Source organism: Atractosteus spatula, chromosome 5, assembly GCF_055471065.1.
Source record: "Atractosteus spatula isolate fAtrSpa1 chromosome 5, fAtrSpa1.hap1, whole genome shotgun sequence".
In the NCBI taxonomy this organism is placed as follows: Eukaryota; Metazoa; Chordata; class Actinopteri; order Semionotiformes; family Lepisosteidae; genus Atractosteus; species Atractosteus spatula.
In genome coordinates, this window is record NC_142710.1 from 36,435,914 (window position 1) to 36,458,971 (window position 23,058).

The 23,058-nt window shown below is 36.8% G+C and overlaps 2 protein-coding genes across 4 annotated transcripts; one reads left to right on the top strand and one right to left on the bottom strand.

The window, feature by feature from the left end:
- The first annotated feature begins 219 nt into the window (after positions 1-219).
- On the top strand, positions 220-4,077 carry LOC148835026 (uncharacterized). The gene is made up of 3 exons (XM_088917262.1): positions 220-385; positions 1,647-1,743; positions 2,989-4,077. Exons 1-3 carry the CDS (start codon positions 220-222, stop codon positions 3,302-3,304), a joined length of 579 nt encoding a protein of 192 aa, XP_088773388.1. The 3' UTR covers positions 3,305-4,077.
- A 1,146-nt stretch (positions 4,078-5,223) lies between these two features.
- xpnpep1 (X-prolyl aminopeptidase (aminopeptidase P) 1, soluble) lies at positions 5,224-20,449 on the bottom strand. Of its 3 annotated transcripts, none has more exons than XM_088916464.1 (20): positions 20,351-20,449; positions 16,386-16,510; positions 15,396-15,459; positions 14,882-14,986; positions 14,197-14,289; positions 13,908-14,051; positions 13,563-13,658; positions 13,012-13,093; positions 10,933-11,143; positions 10,143-10,232; positions 9,994-10,044; positions 9,796-9,854; positions 8,846-8,923; positions 8,557-8,628; positions 8,088-8,148; positions 7,689-7,758; positions 6,916-7,089; positions 6,629-6,705; positions 6,433-6,531; positions 5,224-5,549 (listed from the first exon to the last, which is right to left on the bottom strand). In XM_088916464.1, exons 2-20 carry the CDS (start codon positions 16,500-16,502, stop codon positions 5,430-5,432), a joined length of 1,863 nt encoding a protein of 620 aa, XP_088772590.1. In that variant the 5' UTR covers positions 16,503-16,510; positions 20,351-20,449; the 3' UTR covers positions 5,224-5,429. The 3 variants fall into 3 exon arrangements, with proteins under 3 accessions (XP_088772590.1, XP_088772591.1, XP_088772589.1); XM_088916465.1 differs by lacking the exon at positions 20,351-20,449 and adding an exon at positions 18,988-19,006; XM_088916463.1 differs by lacking the exon at positions 20,351-20,449 and adding an exon at positions 17,795-17,828.
- Positions 20,450-23,058: the final 2,609 nt, after the last annotated feature.

The window sequence follows — 23,058 nt, forward strand, 5'->3', positions numbered from 1 at the left end:
AAAAAGAAAACAACTCCAAACAAATCTGGAGCTTTTGCAGTGAAGGCCTTACATGGGGTTTACGTAATGGTGTTGGAAGGGTTACAAGCGGCCCTCTGTGCACTGTTTGTCAAAGACAGAACGAATAATCCATAAACAAGGACAAGACGGCAGAAGAAAGGATGCAAACCACAAAGGAACGCCGTTTCCGCGGCAACCAACGCTGGCAAGTTCTGTCACATGGCTTCTGCCATTGAAATCCTGGCGTTGGGGCTCGTGCTAATTCATTTGGGCAGTTCCAATGGCAACATGAGCGGGAACATCAGCACTGCTGCAGTCATCCTCACTTTCAACAGGACTGCCGATCTGGAGACAGCCAACAGGGTGCTCAACGATGCCGTCTACGGTGAGTGAATATTAGGGCTCTCTCACTCCAGCACCAGTTTCTACCATGATCTTTCTTTATTCTACTATCCCACCGTCGAGAGACAATTTCATTCTTGCCCATTTAAAAATAAAAGCTCTCCTTTCTTTTCCATACAAGTACTAGGAAATTTCAAAAAACCTTCAAGTGAAAAAACTTCAAAACACAGAAAAGTAGGACATTTACAGTAGAGATCAACATACTGCAATTATTCAGCTCAGGTATTTCAGAGGCGTTTAATTCCAGATATATGACCATTTCTTTCTACTACTGAAAAAAAATTACAACAAATATAGATATACTGTATAGTTTACTTTTGCTTCCAACATCACCAAAAATGAAGTCACACATTAACATGTATTCAGAATTATATTTAGAGCAATCTTTAGAGCATATTTCTTTAATGGCTTCAAATAAGAAAAGGGGACATTTTTTTAAACTTTTTTAAAGGGATTTGAGCCCTGAATGCCTTATCCATCCATTTTTCTGTTAACTTGTCCTAGAGAGTGTCAAGGGCCCCTTAATGTTATTACATATAATACAGTAAAAAGCAGTATAAAGGGAAACAAGCCTACAGATGTACTGTAATATTATGCTGCATGGTTTTGAGAAGACATGATGTAGGTCAGTAACAGTTTCAGAAAGCTCTTCTGGCTGTAATATATTCTCATACACACTAAGCAATGTGACTGATCTGGGGGTTTGAAAGAAGTCCCATTTTCTGATTTACGACATGAGCTAGTTAAAAATCAGATGCTTGAGTTCAAAATCCTTGTGCTCATAACAGAGAAGCATTACAAAATAAGAAGGTGAGTACCGATAAGAATTACGTATTTGACTAAATGGAATTTAAAAACTCTAATAGGACTTTTTATCGTCAAGAAGTAACTGTTTCTTTTCATACTACTCAAAATGAAACGAACACATTTTTATTGCAAGCCTGACCTGAATTGCATCCAAACACACGAGTGAAATGGTATTTCAAACCATCATCTTTAAGAAGTTCAGGACATGTAACCCAATGAGCTCAACATATTGAACTGCCCATATATATTAATTGTGGATATTTTATATATCTAAAATGCAATATAAATCAACTGGATTTACCAAATTAGCCAAAAATGGTCCCGGAATAACTCATTTCAAACTAGGTAATCCAGACTGATTCTGTGCTGAATACACTTTCTTTAAATTTTGAACTAATGCTCTTAATTTTTTGTTGAGTTTTAACCTTTCATTTCAGAATTCAAAGTATTTAACATCACAGTTACCTCGCTAGCGTTGTGTATTCTCGCCTTTACGGGAATTTTCTGCAGCATCTTCTATTACACCCGAAGACGGTAAGAAGCACTGAGATTTTCCTCACCTGTTGCGTTTTCCATTTGCGTCGTAATCAACCGAATGCATCTCATTCCACGTGCTTTTCCTTCCCTTTTCCTCTTCTTTGGTGTCCACCTATCATTTCACTGATGTTTTAAGCTTTGGTTCTAATCATTTAAGCCAGTAATTTCAAAGTAGAGATCAATGATATGAGCATTGTTTTGAATGTGAAACATTTTACTGTTTGGTCCTGCTCATCCAATCTTTAATGGCATTAAAACCGTCAAGACCACGTTTTGAACAAGATAAACAATTGATTTATAATATAGCCAGGAATTATATGGAAGGCGGTCAAACATAGACATTGCGAATGAATAAAGCAATATTTAAATGAGTTAACTGATAAAAAGAGACGCTTCAATCACAGACCAGATTCCATCCCTTTCTAATTTACATGAACACGAACGATTTAACCTGGCAGTTGACCGCTCGGGTTCAACTGCTGTATGTGCCTAAATGCAGTTAGTCAGCAAAGTAATGTGGCCATCACAGGTTCAATCCAGTGTTCAAGAATAATTTTCTTTGCGGCTCTTAAACCCCCAGGTAAAATGTTTCAGTGCATTAAAAAACGGAATCGGATCTCAACTCACACTATAATCTGTACAATAGCAACTTGCTTACAAAAAAGGACTTGGAGCATTAATATTAATGCATTAAGAGAAGTGCAAGACGATTCTCACACAAAACCGTCTGTAAGGGGTGCCTTACTTGTACTCTGTGAATAACTATATAATGTATTATTTGCTGAGCCAGACCTTATTATTGTTATGTTAAAAAAATTTTATATTTCAAAACATAAGCATTTTGGAGCATTGTTAGAGTGTTTTAAGAGCACAAAGAGCTTCCAGTCTCTATCTTGAATGTTTTTAAATATACTCCTTCTATTTTCTATTTTCGTTTCTGCATCCATCACTTTCCTCATGTTCCACCATCTTTATGTTTATCTCCACTGGGCCTAGAGTTTGAGGAAATTTAAATGAAATCCCTTTTTAGTCAAGTACCCTCATCCTTTTTGTCTGTGGAGTTGGGAATGTGTTGATACTGCAATGCACATAAAAGGGAATTTCATTTTATCTTTGTTCCTCTCAACCAGTCCTTTTCACTTACAGTAGATAATTGAGGCACTGAACAGGCCTTGCTTAAGAAGTGGTGATGTCTCGAATGCACATGCTATTTTGAATGAGCTCTTCCTTCCTATTTAACAGGCAATTCAGACAGGCCAGGGCATATGAGAACACTGTCATTCACGAAAAAGCAAAGAGCCCGGTGGACTTCAAAGGGGTGAAGAGGAGCCACAGCCTCCGTAGCCCACTGGCCATGATGAGAAAGCAGGATACTTACAGGGACAGCTCTCAGATCTACTTCATATACAGCAATCCCATCGCCATTGCAGAGGGCAGCAATGTTATACCAGGAGAGCATCAGGTCACCTTTGAGAACATAGTAATGCAACATGATGACCTCAGAGATACCAAAGGAGGTATTATCCTTGATCCGTCCACATTTTACATGCAACTATAGGATGTGGATATTGGAGTATGGGTGAAAATTGGGCTTGCATTTTATCACCCAATTTATCCCCCTGGCCCAGCTTCTTCTCTAAATATCTTGGTATATTCTGAAACATAATCTCTTCTTCCTCAAACCCCCATGAGATATTCAATGAACATGCTGTATCAACCTTGCTCCAACAGCTAAAATTGATGCCCTCTTATACAGTATATATTTGACACCAGTGCTCATTTGATTCAGCCAAGGTACCACAGAACATAGTGTCTGAACTATTTTGGCATGTACAACAAGATTCAAAATGAAATAATAGTAACCTTATAATCCCACTGCTCTTGGAGTGGAGGCTGTGGATTTCAGGTTCTAGTGTCATCGTATTGCTTCAGTAGGTCTAAAAACTAGTACTGGACTGTGATGAGAGAAAGATAGAACCTGGAACAAAGCAGGGGCGTGATGTTTCTGAAACTAAAATGTGTAACATTCCTAAACTGATGACTGCCGATTACGAATACTAGATGCGTTCTGTAAATATTGTATATTTCAATTAAATAGAATTGACAGTTTTTTTTTTCCTTATAGGGTTTTAGATAATCATTTTATACTGCACAACTCAGTTTGCTAACACTTTTACAAAAAATGTTCTAAATATCCCTGATGGACTATGAACAGATGAAGCCACTCTGTGTATATACATCAATTTTGTATCGTTTAGGTGACTGCTAAGTGCAAAACATAGGAATCAACAGGCAGGAAAGAAAAGTGCAAATAAAGACTTTTTGATGCCTTTTGTGTGCCTGTATCCCATCTCCTTCTACCATTACACCCTCCAACAGATGGTAAAATGTTCATATTCTTCCCTAATTAATCCAGTGTTATGCAAATTGAAACATGCCTCCCTGTCACCTCCACAAATAATAAAACTTGATATCAAATTAAAAGACATCAAATTCGATTGAAGAAATCAACCTCCTGGGAAGTGCTAATGAAAGACAAAAAAATACCTGATTCCTCCTCCCCATCTACAAATAGTTTTTTTCTATGGATGTTTTCAAAAACAAAGATTAAAAAGGAAATACTTGGTTCTTTCAGATCTAGGCTTAACACAGTCAGAAGAAGCAGTCTGGGATGATGAAGGGGTTTGAGGATCATCAATAGAAATGTTCTCCTGTCACAAGAAATAAGTGAATGAAGAGTATCTTTCCTCTCAGCTCCCACACTCCCCAATCAATTTATGTCAAGCAGAATGGAAACAGGCTTCCTTCCAGACTCAATACCCTGTATGGTTTTCTGTAGTGGGTAAGGAAACAATGCTAAATTTAGTTCTTACCAGCTACCAAATTTAGCCTAAGCCCTACAGCTCATGGTAATCACAGCTCCCAGAGTTTTACAATTCTGGGGAAAAAATCATAAAGATGTCTGTGAAGTTTGACAATTTAATATTCATGTGTCTAAAATAAGTCAGTTCTGACTTTCCATTTTATAGCATTATGCAAATCTCATCCACACCCAGAATACAGTACACACTGTCCCGTTACAGTGCAGTGACTGCCTTGGTTTGCTTTTAAACCACACAAAACCACCAGGTCAGGAACACATTATTTTTCTGTGGCAAGCTGAATGCCTATTTTGACTGTGTGGAACATAGATAATCTTCCTTTAAAATTAATTCCCTTCCAAAATCTGCTATATAAATAAAATAAATGACCCTGTTTGGTTTTGGTTTGAATAAAATGTCTGTCTTACACTAAATCCATTGCTTTGTAGTGGGAAATTAAATTCACTGTATATATAAATTTGAAAAAATCTGTGGTCTAAAGATGGATATATGAAATTTGTAATGTTTTAGACATTTCTCATCTCCACAGATTAAACAAAAGTCTCATTTTTAATTGATTCTTGAACTTGAAACGTGTCCAAATCAAAGTAATAACTTTAAGCAAGATTTTTTTTTTTAATATTATTAAAATCATTGACATAGCATTCTTATTATGCATTTTATAAAACATGTAGAAGTATACAGCATAAGATTAAGAACTGTCATGTATATAAAGAAAAAAGGATCCTTTAGTTGAATATTTTCCTTCCGGAGAACATTTTTGTTTGATTAAATAATCAGATTCCTTTCCAGGCTGTGCTGTTAGGCGATTGGATTGGTTTCTCTGATCAGCCACTCGAGAGCATCCTTACGACCCTGCCTCTCAAGTTCCGCCCCCACCACTTCTCTGCATTGCCTGTGGTAGTCATTCAACCAGTCCCGCTGCAGGAAACAAGGAGAATCACATCACAATGGGGGTTTATTTTATTGCGCAAACAAAACATGCAGACAAGACCATGACCTTGTGCAAGTGCTTTTAGTTACTATTTCTATTTACTATACTAAAACAAGACTAGCATTGCTGCCTTGTAGAACATGGGCCCTGGAGCCCTGGGTTCAATTCCTTGGGTGTTATCTGCATGGAGTTTGTATATTTTCCCCGTGTTCGCGTGGGTTTCCTCCGGGTGCTCCGGTTTCCTCCCACGGTCCAAAGACATACTGGTAGCTAAATTGGCTTCTGGGAAAACTGGCCCAGGTGTGAGTGTGTGCATTTGTGTCTGTGTGATAGACTGGCATCCCATCCAGTGTCCACCCTGCTTTGAGCCCACTGCTTGCTGGGATAGGTTCCTGTACCCCATGACCCTGTATTGGATAAAGCAGTTAGAAGACGGATGGATGGATGATAAAACTAAGACAGATTTTTGGTGCAGCCTTAAAGATGACTTGTTAGATTTCACCAGATGCTGTGAATGTACTCCGACATGCCAAGCACAGGATGAGACTTGAAATTCAGTATAGGTGATGTTTGATTAGCCACCCACCACACTTACTTATGAATTCAGGCAGGTGGTCACAAAAGTAACTAAAAGTAACTCAAAGTAACTCACTTCCACATACAGTGTGCAATGATAGAGTAACCATTAGAGGAGCACGAACAGAAAAACTGAATTGATATGCAAGCTGAGCAAAAGTAAACTGACTCAGAGATGAGCTAAAACGGAAAACCCTGTTGGTGAATAGACAGAAACTGTCACTTCCTAAAAGTTCAAATTGCCTTTGCTGGAGGGGACTACAATGACGTTCTGGTTGGATGAAAACTTCTTACCTCCTTCTGAATAAGCATGTCCGTATTTATCATTTTGGCTTGAATGGGGACGAGTGTAATTGGTTCAAAAGTAAGACTGCCTCTGTTTCTGTAGTTATACTAGAGGTGGGGGGAAAAACAATAAATATTAGGAACAGGTGCTTCACTGTATCTGAATGAAAAATGTTCACTCTTTATCATAACTCCAGTTAATTACCTTAGGTTTGGCAGGAACTACCAGTACAACATTTTCAATTCGCATGCCAAAAGATCCATCTTCATAATAGCCAGGTTCTGAAAATTTAAAGAAATATCAAACTGTGCTTTGAACAAATGAATATGAAGGCCCACAACACTTTACTGCCCTATTTCTGAATTGAAGCTCTTTTTCCATCATAGAATGAAACTAAAATAATAGTAACCACATGCTATATAAAATAAATATCAAACTATAATGTATATGAGGTATAGCTTGTCAGTAAACTTTATTAATCAGACATTTACCATCACTGAGGATCATTCCCGCTTCCAGAGGTTCATCAGCAAAAGTCTTGTAACTAATTCCACAAGGTCCCTCATGGACATTTAGGAAACATCCTACTCCATGCCCTGTTCCATGAAGGTAATCCAGTCCAGATTCCCACAGAGCTGAGCGGGCAAAGGAGTCCAGGAGGTGCCCTGTAGACGAAAGAAGGAATTTTGATAACTTTTGATTTAAGCTACTTTTTTCAAAGAAATAAAATCTGGGAATTGAAACTGCACTTCCAAAGCCAACTGAAACATTCCTGTAATTGAAACTGGCTAATAACCCAAGAAAATATCAAATACAGATCAGTACTGAGACATTACTGTATGACAAAGACAGTTTTCTAAGACAGCAATATAAGAAAATTATGAAAGAATGGTGGATCTCTTCCATACAGTAGAGACTGTGAAACCTCACAAGGCTTCTTAAGCTATACCTTATGGTTTGAGCAACACAACTCAGGACCTTATTTATCATTTACTGACCAATCCACACCCCAGTCCTTTTTTAGAATTGTTTTACTTCAATTCTTTTGTTAATGTGAGACAAGTGCAGATAAACACATGAAATTTAGCTGGAAAGAAAGCTGGATTGGCTTGCCAATCAACCACACTCCTGCCTAGTAACATGATTTCTCAAAACACATCAAGAAGAAAAAACACTAAATCCTCTATTATAGTTAATAGTGTTACATAAAAGCATATGCATATCTCCCGGTTAACTTACCAATTTCACTTTATAACTTACATACCTTTGGTTCCATTGGGAAAAACAGCTGCACTCACTGCTATATGTCCCTTCAGAACATAGGTAAAACATTCCTGTAAAAAAAGAGTGGTAAATGGCAACTTTAAAAAATGAGGTTTAAAAGGCTATATTATAAGGAAACCATTCCATTACACTACAAGCCTACTTAAAAAAACACATCCAATTTTGTACTAAACTGATCAAGCCTCAAAGGAAGACACAAGAAAGCCAAAAAAGACAAAAACTGCCTCAAATTAAATCAGATTTTACTGCACTTCATGAAATATACAAGTCTGAATCCATAATTACTCTAATAATAAATGTGGAATAATATTTTTCTGCTGTTACAAGTTATTTTTTTTTGCTAGATATGGCTCAGAGGAATTTAAGATATCCAGAGCACCTTTTCATAAGCTGAAGGTGTCCCAAAGTGCATGGTTCTGGTCACGTCTGTAGTTCCATCTCTGAAAATAGAGATAAATGCATATTGTACAAATACAGTTTGAGCCTTCAAAAACAAGCCCAAAAACTGTTTGTTTTTTTTTTAATTGGAGAGTGGTAAAAATAATGTGGCCAAGAAACTTTGATAGGGGGATTTCATTTTCCTATACTTTGTGTTTCACACAGTGTGTGCAAAAGCCATGAAGAAACAATTTGTGCAGAAAAAGTAATCACGATCATTCTATACCATTTGGCTTCATAACGTCATTGAAAATTATGCATTCTCAAGGTACTGCAAATCAAATAACTGTAATAAAAGTAGCGAGTGCCATTAATGAACTTTTGTCTCTGTAAAAAAATCCTTTGGCATTGGCTACTAATTACTGAGCATGCACAAATGGTATTGCTCAAGAAATTCAAAAGATACATACTTGTACTGAGCCCCAGAGTCTATGAGGTACACCTCATTTAAAGTAAGAGTCCTGTTGGTTTCTGGGAGAGGCCTAACGAAGAAAAACAATTCAATAAACATAGGTCCACAATAAAACCATGCAACTACAATCTAATTCAGATCAAATAATTTAGCATTAGTACATAAAACACATTTCAAGAACTACTGTATGAGCTAACCCTAGTAAAGAATGGTCTAATGCAAGAAAACATTCTGATATAGATTTATACATATTTAATTTATTTTTTAAGAAATATTTGTGTTCTTACTTGTAATGAATGATAGCAGCATTTGGTCCCACACTTGAAATTGTTGGAAAACTCAAGCCGACAAAATCTTTCTGTTCACTATATAAAAACATAATTGTTATTTCAGCATATAAAAATACAAATATACAAGCCCCACAGTCCTTCCATTACTAGAGTCACATTTTGTAGACTCTCATTTAGTTAAGAGATAATACTTACGTATATTAAGCTATTAAATTCAGAAGCCATTCCTAAAACTAGTCTAGTACTAGCAATAGATGGAAAATAAATAAAATTACTTAAGGTAGGATACTTAAGGTAGGACAGATAATGACAGAGAGAAATAAACATAACATGCATTAGACAGATTAACATAGAAATAGGAATTCTAATGTGACCTTGGTTTAGTATCACTAAGGAATTGTATTATTTGCTGTAACAAGTACCTAAAAACCTTTGTCTATTTCACTGCTTATCTTTGAGAATTCCACAAGGTGGCAGTACACTCAAAATAAAAAGCCATTTCTGAACTATCACTTGGACATCAACCTGTTAATTGAAAACACCTGGATTCTAAGGGGCATGAAGATTGCTCCTGCGTTTCCCCGAGAAACAGGCAAGATTGCCACTGAATAACATCTAGATATTCTACTGGACACTCTACAGTTTCTTCAGTGCAATTTGTACATTACAAGCCTACATGCATCAATATTATATACAGTAACAGGAGAATTGAATGTCTCCATCTTATGACACATTTGCCTCCCTTGAACCTAGGGGAATAGCGATGGGACAAAGAGCTTTCCAATGATTCCAAATTTCCAAAACATCAAATGTCAGTCATCACTGACCACATGATGCATGTGTAAAGGAGGGTTAGGCAAGGGAGAAAAAACATCTTGGGGTTTGAAAAAAAGATCACAGCCACCAGCTCTGAAATGGGGAATAAAATGTGATGAACAGCAAATTACCTGCGAAGTTCTTCAGCTTTGTCAGCAGCTGATATTTCTGTCACTGTGCCTTTTGGAATCTAGGAAATAACAATTGTTAATCATTTCAGCTTCAGCAATGTGGTAGCTGTTCAGGTTGTTGGTCTGTCAAATCAGTGTGGACTTAAAAGTTGTACAGTGTGCTAGTTTATCATTTTAAATGAAAAGCAAAATCCATACCTCTTTTTCCAGCCATGCAAACAGCTCACAAAGTGCAACAGCATCTTTAATCTAGTAAAAGAGATAATTTCCATGTTTTACCAAACATGCAAATTTAAATACACTTTTAAGATGCAACCCCATTTTATGATGCTTTGTCCTGTACTTACATGTGCCATTTTCATTCCTTCTATTTCAGTAGAATTCTTCACTGCTTTGGCAAGGCATAATGGTGTGCATGGGATGGGGGATCTGTGGGCCTGAAGATGGAATATTTAAATCCACAGTTCATTTTTCAATTAATAATTACATCCTATTAGAACCTTTCCAAACATTATTCAGTCATTCATTTCAGTCAGCTTTAAACAATCAATACAGTCTTTTCTGTGCCTGAACAGACAGCAGGGAAGCACAAATCTAAGATCACAGACACTCCTTTAAACTTCTATCTGGAATACATTACCTGGCCATTTTGTGTAGGCTGATGCCCAGGCTTTCTTTAAGAAACCGCAGGATGAGGCCAGATCAGTACTTTCTTTCGATCAGTAAGCTACTGATCAAGAGTAAGCAAGAGTGAGATCGGCTGAACGGTCTCCTCTTAAGCCAGAGGACAGAAATGGAAACTAGTGTACATGGAGGTGCAGTGCTTTTAAAAAAAGCATTGATAGGAAGCACAACACTAAGGGCTGTGGGAGTGTGGAACAAGCCACCCAGCCATGAGGTTGAAACTGATGGTTTGGTTTCTGTCAAGAAATAGCTGGTTAGGATTCTTAGGTCAATTGACTACTGAAAACCAAAAGGTGACTCAAATGGCCTTCACTAGTTTGTTACCTTCTCCTTTATCGCTTTGCTTTATTCTTACGCAAAGATGTAAAAGTAAATGTGAAGGCAGTGACACAACAGGAAAACACTAGACCATATCAAGCTGTACTGAAGCACTTATCTTCGAGTGGTGCACACCTTTGGGATGGCCTGTGTCAAGGCACAGCTGGCTTTGTCACTGATCCAGACTTTGTCTTTAGGGCCCAGAGTGGGACAGATAGCCTGGAGCTCAGAAAACACAGATTCGTAGGGGGAAATCTGGATGCTGTACTCTGTCTTACAAGAGGGGTCCAGCTGCAAGTGCTCTCTGACAGCTGGATCTCCCATCCGGTTTTGATCAATGAAGAGCCTGGTAAAAGCACAGATATTACAGTTCAGGGGTGCATACTCCATCCAGGTGTAAGGTAGCCACAAACAGCAGAGGAATCAATCTATAACTTGCATGTAAATACTACATAAGTCCAGATTCACAGTGGTACACCTGAAAGGATGTTTTTAAATTAGCTTAAATAAGTCAATTTTCCAATTGAGCAGGAGGTGTGACAGATTCTTGTACTTTTTTAAATTTTAAGGGGAACTGCAACGCCACTTTTTTTTTAAATCGGCATTGATGAATGCATTTCAAACCACCACCATGAAAGTAAAATGTACACGGTAAGTTGTAAAATCTCCAATTTATTTCACAAAACAGACTAAATTTCCAGGTACGCGCAGCACCATATTCTGTGATTCAGAACGGGGCAATAAAACTCCTACTGACATGAAGTGGCCCTATTACATTGCAAATGAACAAAGCTAGTGAATACATCTCTTTTAATCCAATAGAAATATTGCTCTCGACCTCGAGATGGTTTTGCCAACAAATACTACTAATTTGATAACTCTGCATGCCGATCACGTTAGAACATTTCTGCGGTGAAATGTCTGCTGCACAACCTGTACTTATTTGCTCGTACATCACATTACATTAGTCATTACAGTGACTAGAGAGCAGGAAGGGACACATCACAATTTGTACAAATCCTCACTCTTACCTGTGGTGAGACCAGGGGTTTGTGACAAAATGGAGACCATACAGTACTTTTACAAAATTCACCATTTTGTGCTTAATTCAGAAATGATAAAATTTTGTGATATTGTCAATTAATTTGTTTTCTTACTGAAATGTAATATCCTGTCAGAGAAATTGGAACTGCAGTTCCCCCTTAATTTAAAAGTAGATATATACAAGAAAATATTTTTGACACATGAAAAAACTACTATATCAATTTCTTTTTCTTCTGTGCAATACTGTGTATTAGGTGTTTGTGTATTTTACTAAGGGAAAGATAGGTCAAATAGCTTCCATTAAAATCATTCCCAAGGATGAATTTTACTTGCACTGTAAAATTCAAACAGGTATCATCCGAAAATTATGTGCACATGCAAAAATCACAATACAGTCATCTAAATCACACCACTGGCACTAATGAGATTTTACAGAGTAATTAGTTATTTGTTAGTTTTAGAAAAACTAATTTATCACATTGTAAATAATATGCATACTTATAAAAATATATTTATGTACATTAACATGTACAGATACAGTTCTAACTCGTTGAGACAAGTACCTTTTCTCATTTTACAGATCAGAATTATATATAAATGAAGCAAATCACTTCAGACAGAAAAAAAGATTCTATTTGAATTGAAAAGATGCAATTTTTTCTGTTCTTGTGTCTGATTTACCCACTTGTATTTGAAAGTCACCTTAGCACATTTTGTTTTAATATTGCGTATTAAACAGCATCCTACAGAGTAAATAACTAATTGATTCTTTCCACTGCTAATATGTTTTATTTAATAAGAACTGCTTCATTATTCTATTTCATAGCAAGAGGTGGTAGCTCCATTAGTGCCTGAGGAATGCAGCAGAAAATGAACCTGGGTTATTTAATTTCAACCTAAAGTCAGAAATTACATTTCAAAACAAAACTAAAATTAAGTGGCAATTTAAAGGTGCTGTTGTAAGAGAAAAATATTAATTTCATGTGTCTACCTTCTTCATAATAGTTTTTTTGAGGGAAAAGGAGGGGTTATTATTTGACACTGTGGTTAAAAATGTAAATCCTTTTAAATCTGGCAATGGCACTGAGAGTGGACAGTGATCAGGCACTTCTGTGATGGCTGTAAATGTAAAGTACTGATTTATTATTTCCATGCAAAAACACACTTTACCTTATGGAGCTCATTCCAACAATGGCATAAGCAAAAAAAACTGGATTATACTCGATGTCGGAACCACGAAGGTTGAAAAGCCCTGAAGGAAAAAAAAACATAAATGTTACACGTCACGTATTATCAAAGCATTAATCTTTGAGACAGAAATGCCATCTTTACAGGAAGCACTGCTATGAAGGGCTTAGTACCATAGACCTTGCTTAATTGTTCATTCGTTTCAATCGTAAAATTAAATCTATAAAAGCTTGATACATAAGGACCACCTAGGTCTTTGAAAACATCTGCTACTATGCTCTGCTACTAAGTACGTATACCATGTATGTTATTTTGTGACATAATATTTACAGGTTGGATAAATAGGATTAATACTTAATCATCATGTTTTAAAAATATAATGTTTTCCCAACTATTTACAAAAGAAATACTATGTAAAACTACACACAGCACAACAAATTCATTACATACAAAAATTAAAGTTTGTTTTTAAAACTATTTTCAGAGTGGCCACCTGAGGAAAGCTCCCTTGATATTACATCACACATACTTACATGCAACTTCATCAAGCGCTGTTACAACAAACCAGGTAATTCTTCTTTCAGACATTTTTGTCCGCAGTGCTGTAACCTTATCCTTCCAGGTCATACCTACAATTCACAAGAACATGTTTATTGTTCTCACTTTAGGTACATTTGGACATCTGGTCGCCTTGTGTTGCTTCTAAGAAGGAAGAAACATGAGATGACCATTTTCAAAACCTCTAAATGTGAATAAAATACACACTGTTGCACAAAGCCATAACATAATTCACAAATTACACTTAAAGTAACAACATCATTAGCTCTAGCTATGTATATTTACATCCCATAGTTACTAGCATGCAAGGCAGGACTCACCAGTGTAGTTCAATCCCAGAGTGATTAATGGTGAATTGGGTCTTGCTGGCCGATCTACCCAAATGGCATCAATGAGATTTTCTTTAACCGCAACTAGTGTATGTCCTGCACTAGTCAATGCCTTAGACATGGTCTTCCACTGATCTGAAACAAATTATTCAGTTTAAGCATCGTAACAGATTAGTATGAACCTAAGTCTCCAAAGATACTTACAGTTTGTATTGCACTGAGAGAGACCTGAAGATATTGACTTATTGCTTCTATAAACTGTTTGCTTCCCACAACTGACCTGCTGCTATTATCCAGGGATCAACACCAACTTTGGAGCTTTCAGGAAGAACACTTATTAGCCAGTCTTCCTGAGATGGAGTTTCCTTTAAACCTGCATGGGTAATAGAGTTAATCTTATATTATTCAACTGCACATTTTAAAAGTAATAGTTACATGTAGGTAAAAAAAAAATAACACCTGAGAACTATTTTTTTAACTAAAAACATCCAACGGGCCGGGAGGTCTCATGATGTAAGTAAAATGATTCTAGCATATTATGTTCTGAGTGACTCAACCTGAAGAAGTTTATTCCTCAGAGCAGGCTGATCTCTTTAGCCCCAATCTTCTTTATTTGAGCCTGGGCTACACACTTACCCAAGACCTTACAAGTGGATAAGTGCTACCCGTGTAGGCCGGGTTTGAGTAAGACACACAACATACAACTAGCTAACAGAGAACGTGGGACCTGCCACTTATCTCCCTGTGCAGTGCTCTTAACTGCAAACTGGCTCTGTTGTATGGCAGTGTGGCGCTCACAACATGAAGACTGATGAATGGCTCTGAAATACCCTAATTTTGAATACACAGAACAGGTGCTGCTGTAGTTACCAGAATCATAATTGATTGACAAGGGAAGATTCCAATTTGAAAAGGTAAAAAAAAAATATTCCACATTTTAAAAAGGGATAAATTGAAACTCATACCCATCTTCATTAGTGTCCAGTTACTGTCCATCTGCTGTCCAGCTTGTAAAAAGTAACGGCCATCTGTCCACATGGCTGCATGATGCTCCGTGATAATTGCAGTGCCTACAGAGAAACGCCACTTCAGATCACAATATACAACACGTGGACAACAAATTTATCATTTTCAAACATAAACACCTATACAGTACATTCACAAAGGGTATAAAAAGTATGCAGGCCCCTGGACAACTTTGCTATTAGCAAACAAGCAACCAACGTCTGCATGGCCTTCATTCATCTTTAACCTCTCTTATGTTTCTATTGAGAATCAATATAAACTTGCAATATGCTGTACATGCGGCTTATTAACCATCTTAATTCAAAATAGGGCATCATTTTCTGGAATTTATGAGAGAAAAAGAACTCCCATCAGTTATTCGGCAGTCTAAAGTTTAATATAGCACATTTCAAATCATTTAACTAGAATGGTTCTGATAACAGAAGGGTTAATTCATTTGTTTTAGGGCTTTACCTGCAGACCCATTAAATCCAGAAATAAATTCACGTCTGCAGTCACAAGGCGCAATGTATTCACTCTGCAAAAAACAGGACACAGCAGAGAAAGAAGGAAAGAACATATTCTAATTAGGAGGTTTAAGGCCATGACAGCTCCTATATGATCAGCCTATATGATCAGCCACTTCCTTTTCCCTACAAAGGAAAGTAGATACTAGTAGATAAGGACCTACTGTTCTTTCCATTAGCTTAAAGGGAAAGAAGTGCCACATACAGTAATATGCCAGGGTTTACCAACTAAGTCTTCCTGACCCCCGTGTCTGCTGGTTTATGTTCCGAGTCCTTGATTATTATGTAGACCGTATTGCTCTTATAAAAGGTAATGAAAACTACTTTCCATTATTTATAGAATTCTGTCTAGCAGTCGAAAACTTCACACATTCAGGGATCCATATTTCCCTGAATATATTTTTGGAATAGCTGCCTTTTTTTTTAAAGAGCACAATTTAATATGATCATTTTGTTCTAATCTCTAGACTTAATTTTCAAGACACTTCTTTGTCTCAATTTTTGAAAAATATTGAATAATTTATATAGTCCTATAGTACATAGCCATCTAGTTTGCAATTCACAATTGTTTCCAAGACTTGGCTCATATCTACCACTACTGCACAAGGAGAATGAGAACTGGAAGTAATTTCTTCAACACAGTCACAATTCCCTTGATACAGTATGCATCACAGATACTAACATATATAGGGAGACTTCTCTGAGGGCAAAGTTGTTGTGTCATGTGTCCCCAAGATGGCTGTCATTTAAGAAAATAGTAGACCTCATGCGACATCTAAGATGTGCGCTTTTCAAACTACAGACATCAGTATTTTAAAATCTTCTGACAATTTGTTCACTAGGCCTTTCAAATCACAGGTCTGAGTAATCAAAACAGATGAAAAGTACATTTCCACTGGAATATACAATGATCAATATAAGTCAAGTATCTAACCACCTGGTGTGCATCTCCTGATGGCACTATGTAAGCTTGTATGGGCTCAACGATATAGCTGCTGTTTCTCATTGCTTGCCTCAGCTGCCGAAGCAGCTCAGTCGTAATCTTGGGAGACATCCCTTCACCTGCAGAGATGGAAGACATTAAATATTAATAATCAAAGTCCAGTCATACACTACAGCTTAACTCAGCCCTTGCCCCCTTATCTTTTGAGATCACAAGATAAACAGAGAATAATAATCTAAAAAGCATACATAATATGAGGTGAAAATAATTATGCCAACATCCATCCATTTTCAATTTTTATTGACTGCCTTAATTTGAGGCAGATGTTGGCATAATTCGCCGTAGCCCTAACTAGGACAAGCAGACTGAAAATGGGTGGATGTCAGCCTAATTATTTTCATCTCATATTATGTAGGCATAATGACAAGTTCAAGTAGGGAGCTGCGTCAGCATGCATAGGCTGCAAAGGTACAAATAAAGGTTTATTCCATGCTGAAAACAGAAGAAAAGAAACACAATGTTTCGGGTATGGAGCCTTCTTCAGGTGTGAGGAGAAGAAAAATCTGTGCCCTAAGCGGGAATTGAACCCAGACCTCCGGGGAGGAGAGACATCCACCAAACCCACAGTACAGTACCAACACACCACCCTTCACACCTGAAGAAGGCTCCACAGCTGAAACATTGTGTTTCTTTTCTTCTCTTTTCAGCATGGAATAAACCTTTACCCGTTCCTTTGCATAATGACAAGTTAAACATAAAAAGCATGACACCATGCATAAACCTATTTTAATTATTAAACTGATGTAGTTTTAAAAAAAAACTAGCACTTTGTTGGCAGCATGCTTAGTCTTTGTAAAGTAAATTAACCAAGGCTTTTAAATATCAATAATCATTTTCACACTACATTTTCTAATCTCGTCAATCCCATTCTTTTTATACCCTAAGTTATTTAAATAACATAAAATAAAGTTTCTGCACTTTATGCCAAGTTTTAATTGGCAAGATTGTTCAAACATTCCTTTGACATTTCACTCCATCTCTTTCTCACAGGTATAAGCTGAAACTAAGCTGAAAAGCTGAATTCATCAGAATCAATGTTAGCTTAAATTAGATACACTGTATACAGTATGTTTCAAGATTAGGCAAACTGATATTTTAAAAGTACCGTGTAACCCAGATAAAGTAAACGTTTCATGTTATTTACTATGATAAAAGCAATAATTATAGTACATTAGTCTTTGAAAATGTTTGAAAAGCTGTTTGTTTTCTACTTCCTTAATGTCTAAAGACATTCTGCAGTGCCTTGCGTTTTAAAAATAACTATACAGTAGCTAATCATAGCACAACAAATGTATTTTAATAAGTCTGCAAAAGTACAAAAGATATATGCAAAATTAATTTACCTTGACTCATTCTCTGAACTGAAGTGTTTAAATAGTCTGGATATCTGAAGAATAAAGGCTGTTCTGCTCTTTTGCCTCCAAGTTTGAAGGTTTAATGGTAACTGATTCAGCATTTTTCAAATCTACAGATAGCCACAGTTAAAGATTGACTGCGTATCACTTTTTAACTACAGCTCAAGTATGCCAGGTTTTTTATGATATGATTTATTATGCAAGTTCATATAAAGCCTTTGACCAAGTTTTTACACTTGACTTTAAAGGAAAAGAAAAATTGTTTGTTTCTTGTTTCCCTTGTAAGCACACTGCCACTATACACAAAATTAATTAAATAGGCAATTTGCCTATGGTTTGCAGAGTGAGTTATGCCTAACATATTATTTTACTGCAAGTACTGTGTATGCAATGATGATGTGTTAAAAAAACAGAGTACAGAATAAGCATTATATAAGGTAGTATTTCATTAAAGTAGTGGCCAAAGTATTCACAAGGTAATCAACATACACATTCTGTATACTGTATGTTGATTAACTAGAACATAAGAACTGGAAAGATATTGTAATGGACTGTTACTCATGATTTTAAGCCTCAAACCAGAACTATATTTTGGTATGGTAACACTAAGATATTACATAAAAAGGAGACAATTATTATTACTATAAAAACATGTATTAAGTATTACTATACTGTATTTAAAATTATGATTTATTGTGTTGGCTATATACTGTACAGTGTATACAGTGCCTTGCAAAAGTATTCAGACTCTTCGCATTCTCTTATTTTAAAGCTTGCAGTCACGACATATTCAAGTAACAATTAAAATCTGTTATATAGACAATCTATTCCACATATTCAAATAGAAAAACAAAAAGATTTTAAATAATAAATATGAAAGAAAAAATGAAAATTCAGGAATGTAAAAGTTTTCAAACCTTTAATGTGGCAAACCTAAATTATATAATTCTATGTGAATAGTGGTTCTCCTGATTTAGAAAAACAGTTTTAACGTTTCCTTCATCAAGTAGTGAATTTCAAGCAAAGGCTCAACTATAAAGACCAAGAACCTTTTAAAGAAAATCAGGAATAAAGTCACTGAAAAGCACAGATCGGAGAAAAGGTACAAAAATATTGAAGCCTCTGAACATCCCCATGAGCAGAGTCAACTCAACCACCAGGAAAGAGAAGGTACACCATACCATCCGGACACTACCCAGATCAGGGCCGTCTGTCCGAATCACACAGCTCTGTAAGGAGGATTCTGGGGAGGGACATCACTGTGAGGCCAACAACAGCTTTGAAAGAGCTATAGGGTTCAATAGCCGAGGTGGGCCTGTCTCAGTCAGCAATGTCACGTGCCCTCCACAAAGCTAGCCTGTACGGCAGAGTGGAAAACACATATCATTACCAGCATGGAGCTCCACAAACCAATTGAGTGATCCTGCACAAATGTGTCAAATGGTGCTGTGGTCAGATTATATAGCCAACACAATTAACCATAATTTTAACTTTTTGATCAAAATGTGAAGACAGATCCAACACAGCACATCTCCCAGTCAACATCATCCCTAAAGTAATGTAGTAACAGCATTGTGCTACAATCAGGCTTTTTCTCAGCTGGGAGTAAAAAGTTTGTTAGGATTGAAAGAGAAATAGATGGAGCAAGCAAATTATAGGAAAGATTTGAGGAAATCTGTTTCAGTCTGCTGAATATTTAAATCTTGGCTGAAAATTCACCTTTTAGCACGATAATGATCCAAAGCAGAAGGCCAAAAGCTACATTGGGGTGGCTTAAGAATAAAAAAGTGAACATTCTGGTTTTGAATCAAATATTACTGTACTTAACAAACTGTATGCATTGTTTTGTAATATAACAAAATGGGACACAATACAGTAATTCTAAATACTTCGGGAAAGTACTGTACATATAACCGTTATTAGGACGAATTCCTAAAACTACTGCGTGTAAAATACAAATCGGTGTCATACTTTATTAGCTAGATCACGGTTAATAAAAGAAGTGTACTAAAATTTTGCCTCTCATTCAGTCCACGTTTACTCTTTAAGCTCCATACATAAAGGTTTATGAAAACGTAATAGTTTTGCATTACCAAATTAAATTGGTACTGCGGAGACTTTTTTAGTTACACAAAATTTATGATCATACAGTAGCTTCGCCAAATCTTTGAAACCGACAGTGCCAAAAATAACGCAGCCCCTTGTTGTCAGCTTCATATTACGTAATCCTGCAAAGTGAATACAAGAGTATGTAGTATTTACAAATAAAATCTGAATGTGTAAGACAAATAATCGTCTCTTAAGAAAAAGGAACCATATAAATGCAATTTAAAAGTTATTAAAGGGTTCCTACTGAGAAGTAGGACTGTCCCTGGCAACATAAATGAGAGGTAATTACAAATCCGAAATCCCCAAGTGGGATATGACGTTCAGTACTATTGTTTTCCGTAGCCTACGGAATGCGTGTGTTATTTTGAATGATCTGATGCAACATCTCTTTTCATCAATTAATTTATACGCTTAAATTAACTTCATGATTTCTACCTGCTTTGCTGCAGTTGTTGTGCCTGGATCGCTGCAGTTCCGTGTGTTAATATCTGCATCTGGAAGCTGCCATTTCAGCAATGACATAGGAGCCCATGTGACCAGCCAACCCAACCACTCACGGTGTCCCATTTGCCTTCTTCCCAGGACGGGGGCTGAGGATGCTGTTGCTTTGTATTTAAACTGGTTTGCATTTACTGTATTTCAAGGGAGGGTTCAACCCAATAATATGTAATCCCGTCAGGATAATCGCCCAGATTTCTTTCATGAACATGGACTGGAAACGTCTGTACACATCACTAAATAGTATGCAAAACGATCTAATATTGTGTATGCCTTTTATTTAAAAAAAACACTGAAAAGAATGTAATAACTACATCTCGTTTAAGATTGCAAAGCCCATTTTTCTATCAATTGGAAATGTCTGACATGTCTTGCTACGAATTCTAATCTGTGATTTGTGTTCACTTCCGTTATCGCTCTGTGAAAGGGCAGTTTTTAATAGCACCGCACCTCGCCACGCGACATCCCTTTGACGTATAGGTGCCCACTGGCGAAGGTGTACTTTGGCTGGAATAGTTTAGCATTGTAGGTAACATCAGAAGAAAGTAAGCCTGGTTGTTTTCCTTTTTCTTATTAAAAAATTTGCAGCAGATACAGTATGTGACACTTTAAAATAAGCAATTGTTCACCTGTTCAGGTAACAGTTTGATGAATACCCCAGTATCTGTCAAGATAATATCAGACACAGTAATCTACCCTGTATCCTGGCTTCTCGAACTGCAGTCTTTACTCTCCAGTGCAGTTACCACTTCATTTACAATGTTCCTGCAAAATATGAATAACCATACTAAGAAGTTCATGTGTCACAATGAAGCACTGTCATTGAGGAGTAAGGAAGAGCCGTAGTTTTGAGAAAACCCTGCTCTAAAGCTATCTGAAAAATAGACAGACTAAAGACTGTCAATAAAATCAACAGACTAATCTTCTAAATTCTCTCAATTCATTGTAGGTTTTATTTCACAACTCTCTTCACCTATCCTGACTTCACACTACCTGATCGGCCACTCTGTCTGTTCCCTGCTCCCGCCTCCACTCCTCCTCTCTCTCAGCTTTTGTTCTCCTGCTACATTACCTTTGCCTACTGTCTTGTCTTTCTCACACCTGAAGAAGGCTCCACAGCTGAACTGTTCCATTTTCTTTCTTCTCTTTTCAGCATGGATTAAACCCATTACTTGTTCCTCTGCAGCCTACACATGCTGTTGCAGCTACTCACCTGAACTATCTGAAAAATTTAAGGACATTAAAACTAGAAGATTCTCACTGAACCTCCTGTTCCTCTCATCTTCACCACGGAAGGGATGCACACACACACTCGTTTTCCAAGAAACCAATTAATCTACCAATATCTCTTTGCACTGAGACGAAACCAAAGAACCTGTAGGAAACCACCATGAACATGGGGAGAGCATACAAAGTCCACAAAGAACTGTAGCACCCCAGGTCTGGAGTTGAACCCAGGGCCGGAGTTGAACCCAGGGCCCCAGCACTGCAAGGCAGCAATGCTCACCACTGCACCACTCTGCCACCTTTGAGACAAATCCTCCTACTAAATTACTAGTAAGCGGACGTTACTAAGAATTGTCATGTGCTGAGGCTATTATTTGGCAGTCTTTCAAAAATTGATATTATCGTGCTGTCAAAAATAATATAAGACAAAAAGGACTCGAGTATCTCTGAGAAAATATATGAACATATTGATTGGGAATTTTAAACAAACTTCTACGTGCAAGAAGATTATGCATTTGTAATCCATACTACTGCAGGACATGCTACTGTACTCATTAGAACAAGTCTTATCTGCCGCTTGGCAGCATTATCATGATCTGATACTCAATCACTCCTGATCTAATAAATTGCTGAACAAATATAATAGGTTACTTCAGTTTTCTAGAATAGGCTTTACTAATGTTGTACCTTGAATTAAATGTATTTTAGAAATAATATGTATTTAACATTTTTTTTAAATCAATTAATGATACAATTAGAAAAGAAAGCAAAAGATGAAAAACGAAGACCCAGGTGCTATGGATGATATGACATATTTGCCATATTGCCCCTTCATCTGTTGGTATCCTCAGTGTATCCTTGTTTCTCAACCTAAGAGCTTTATTTTGCAATGTCTTTGCTCCCCATGATATGACTGTCTTTGAAAATGAATCAGGCTTAAAATGAACTAAAATGTCAACCTACAGTACCCACCTTTTACGATTTTCAAACCCTGCGTTGATATACAGTATAAGTACTTGTTTTGTTGTAGTTTTGGTTTACAGGAATGCCAAAATTTGAACCAAGTCCTTAATCTTTCCTTAATGATTAAAATATTGTAATATACAGTACACGCCTACTAGGAGGGCAGTTCACATAGCAAGTTACTGTGCTATTGGGTATCACAGGGGCAGAATATTTCTGGACGACTGCCATTTGCTGGTTGTTTATTAGAAAAATGGTGGTGTATTAAAAACTAAAAAAGAGGAGGACAATGCATTGATCAGCAGCCCTGGTCTTCTGGCATTAACTAACTAACCAGTTCCTTAAGCACTGGCTCTTAGGTGTGATTGATGAGCTTGGAAAGTACACCCTAACAATGTTGCAATTGCTGCCCATTTTTCCTGTGCTTTGTACTTTTTTTCCTTCTTTTTTTCACT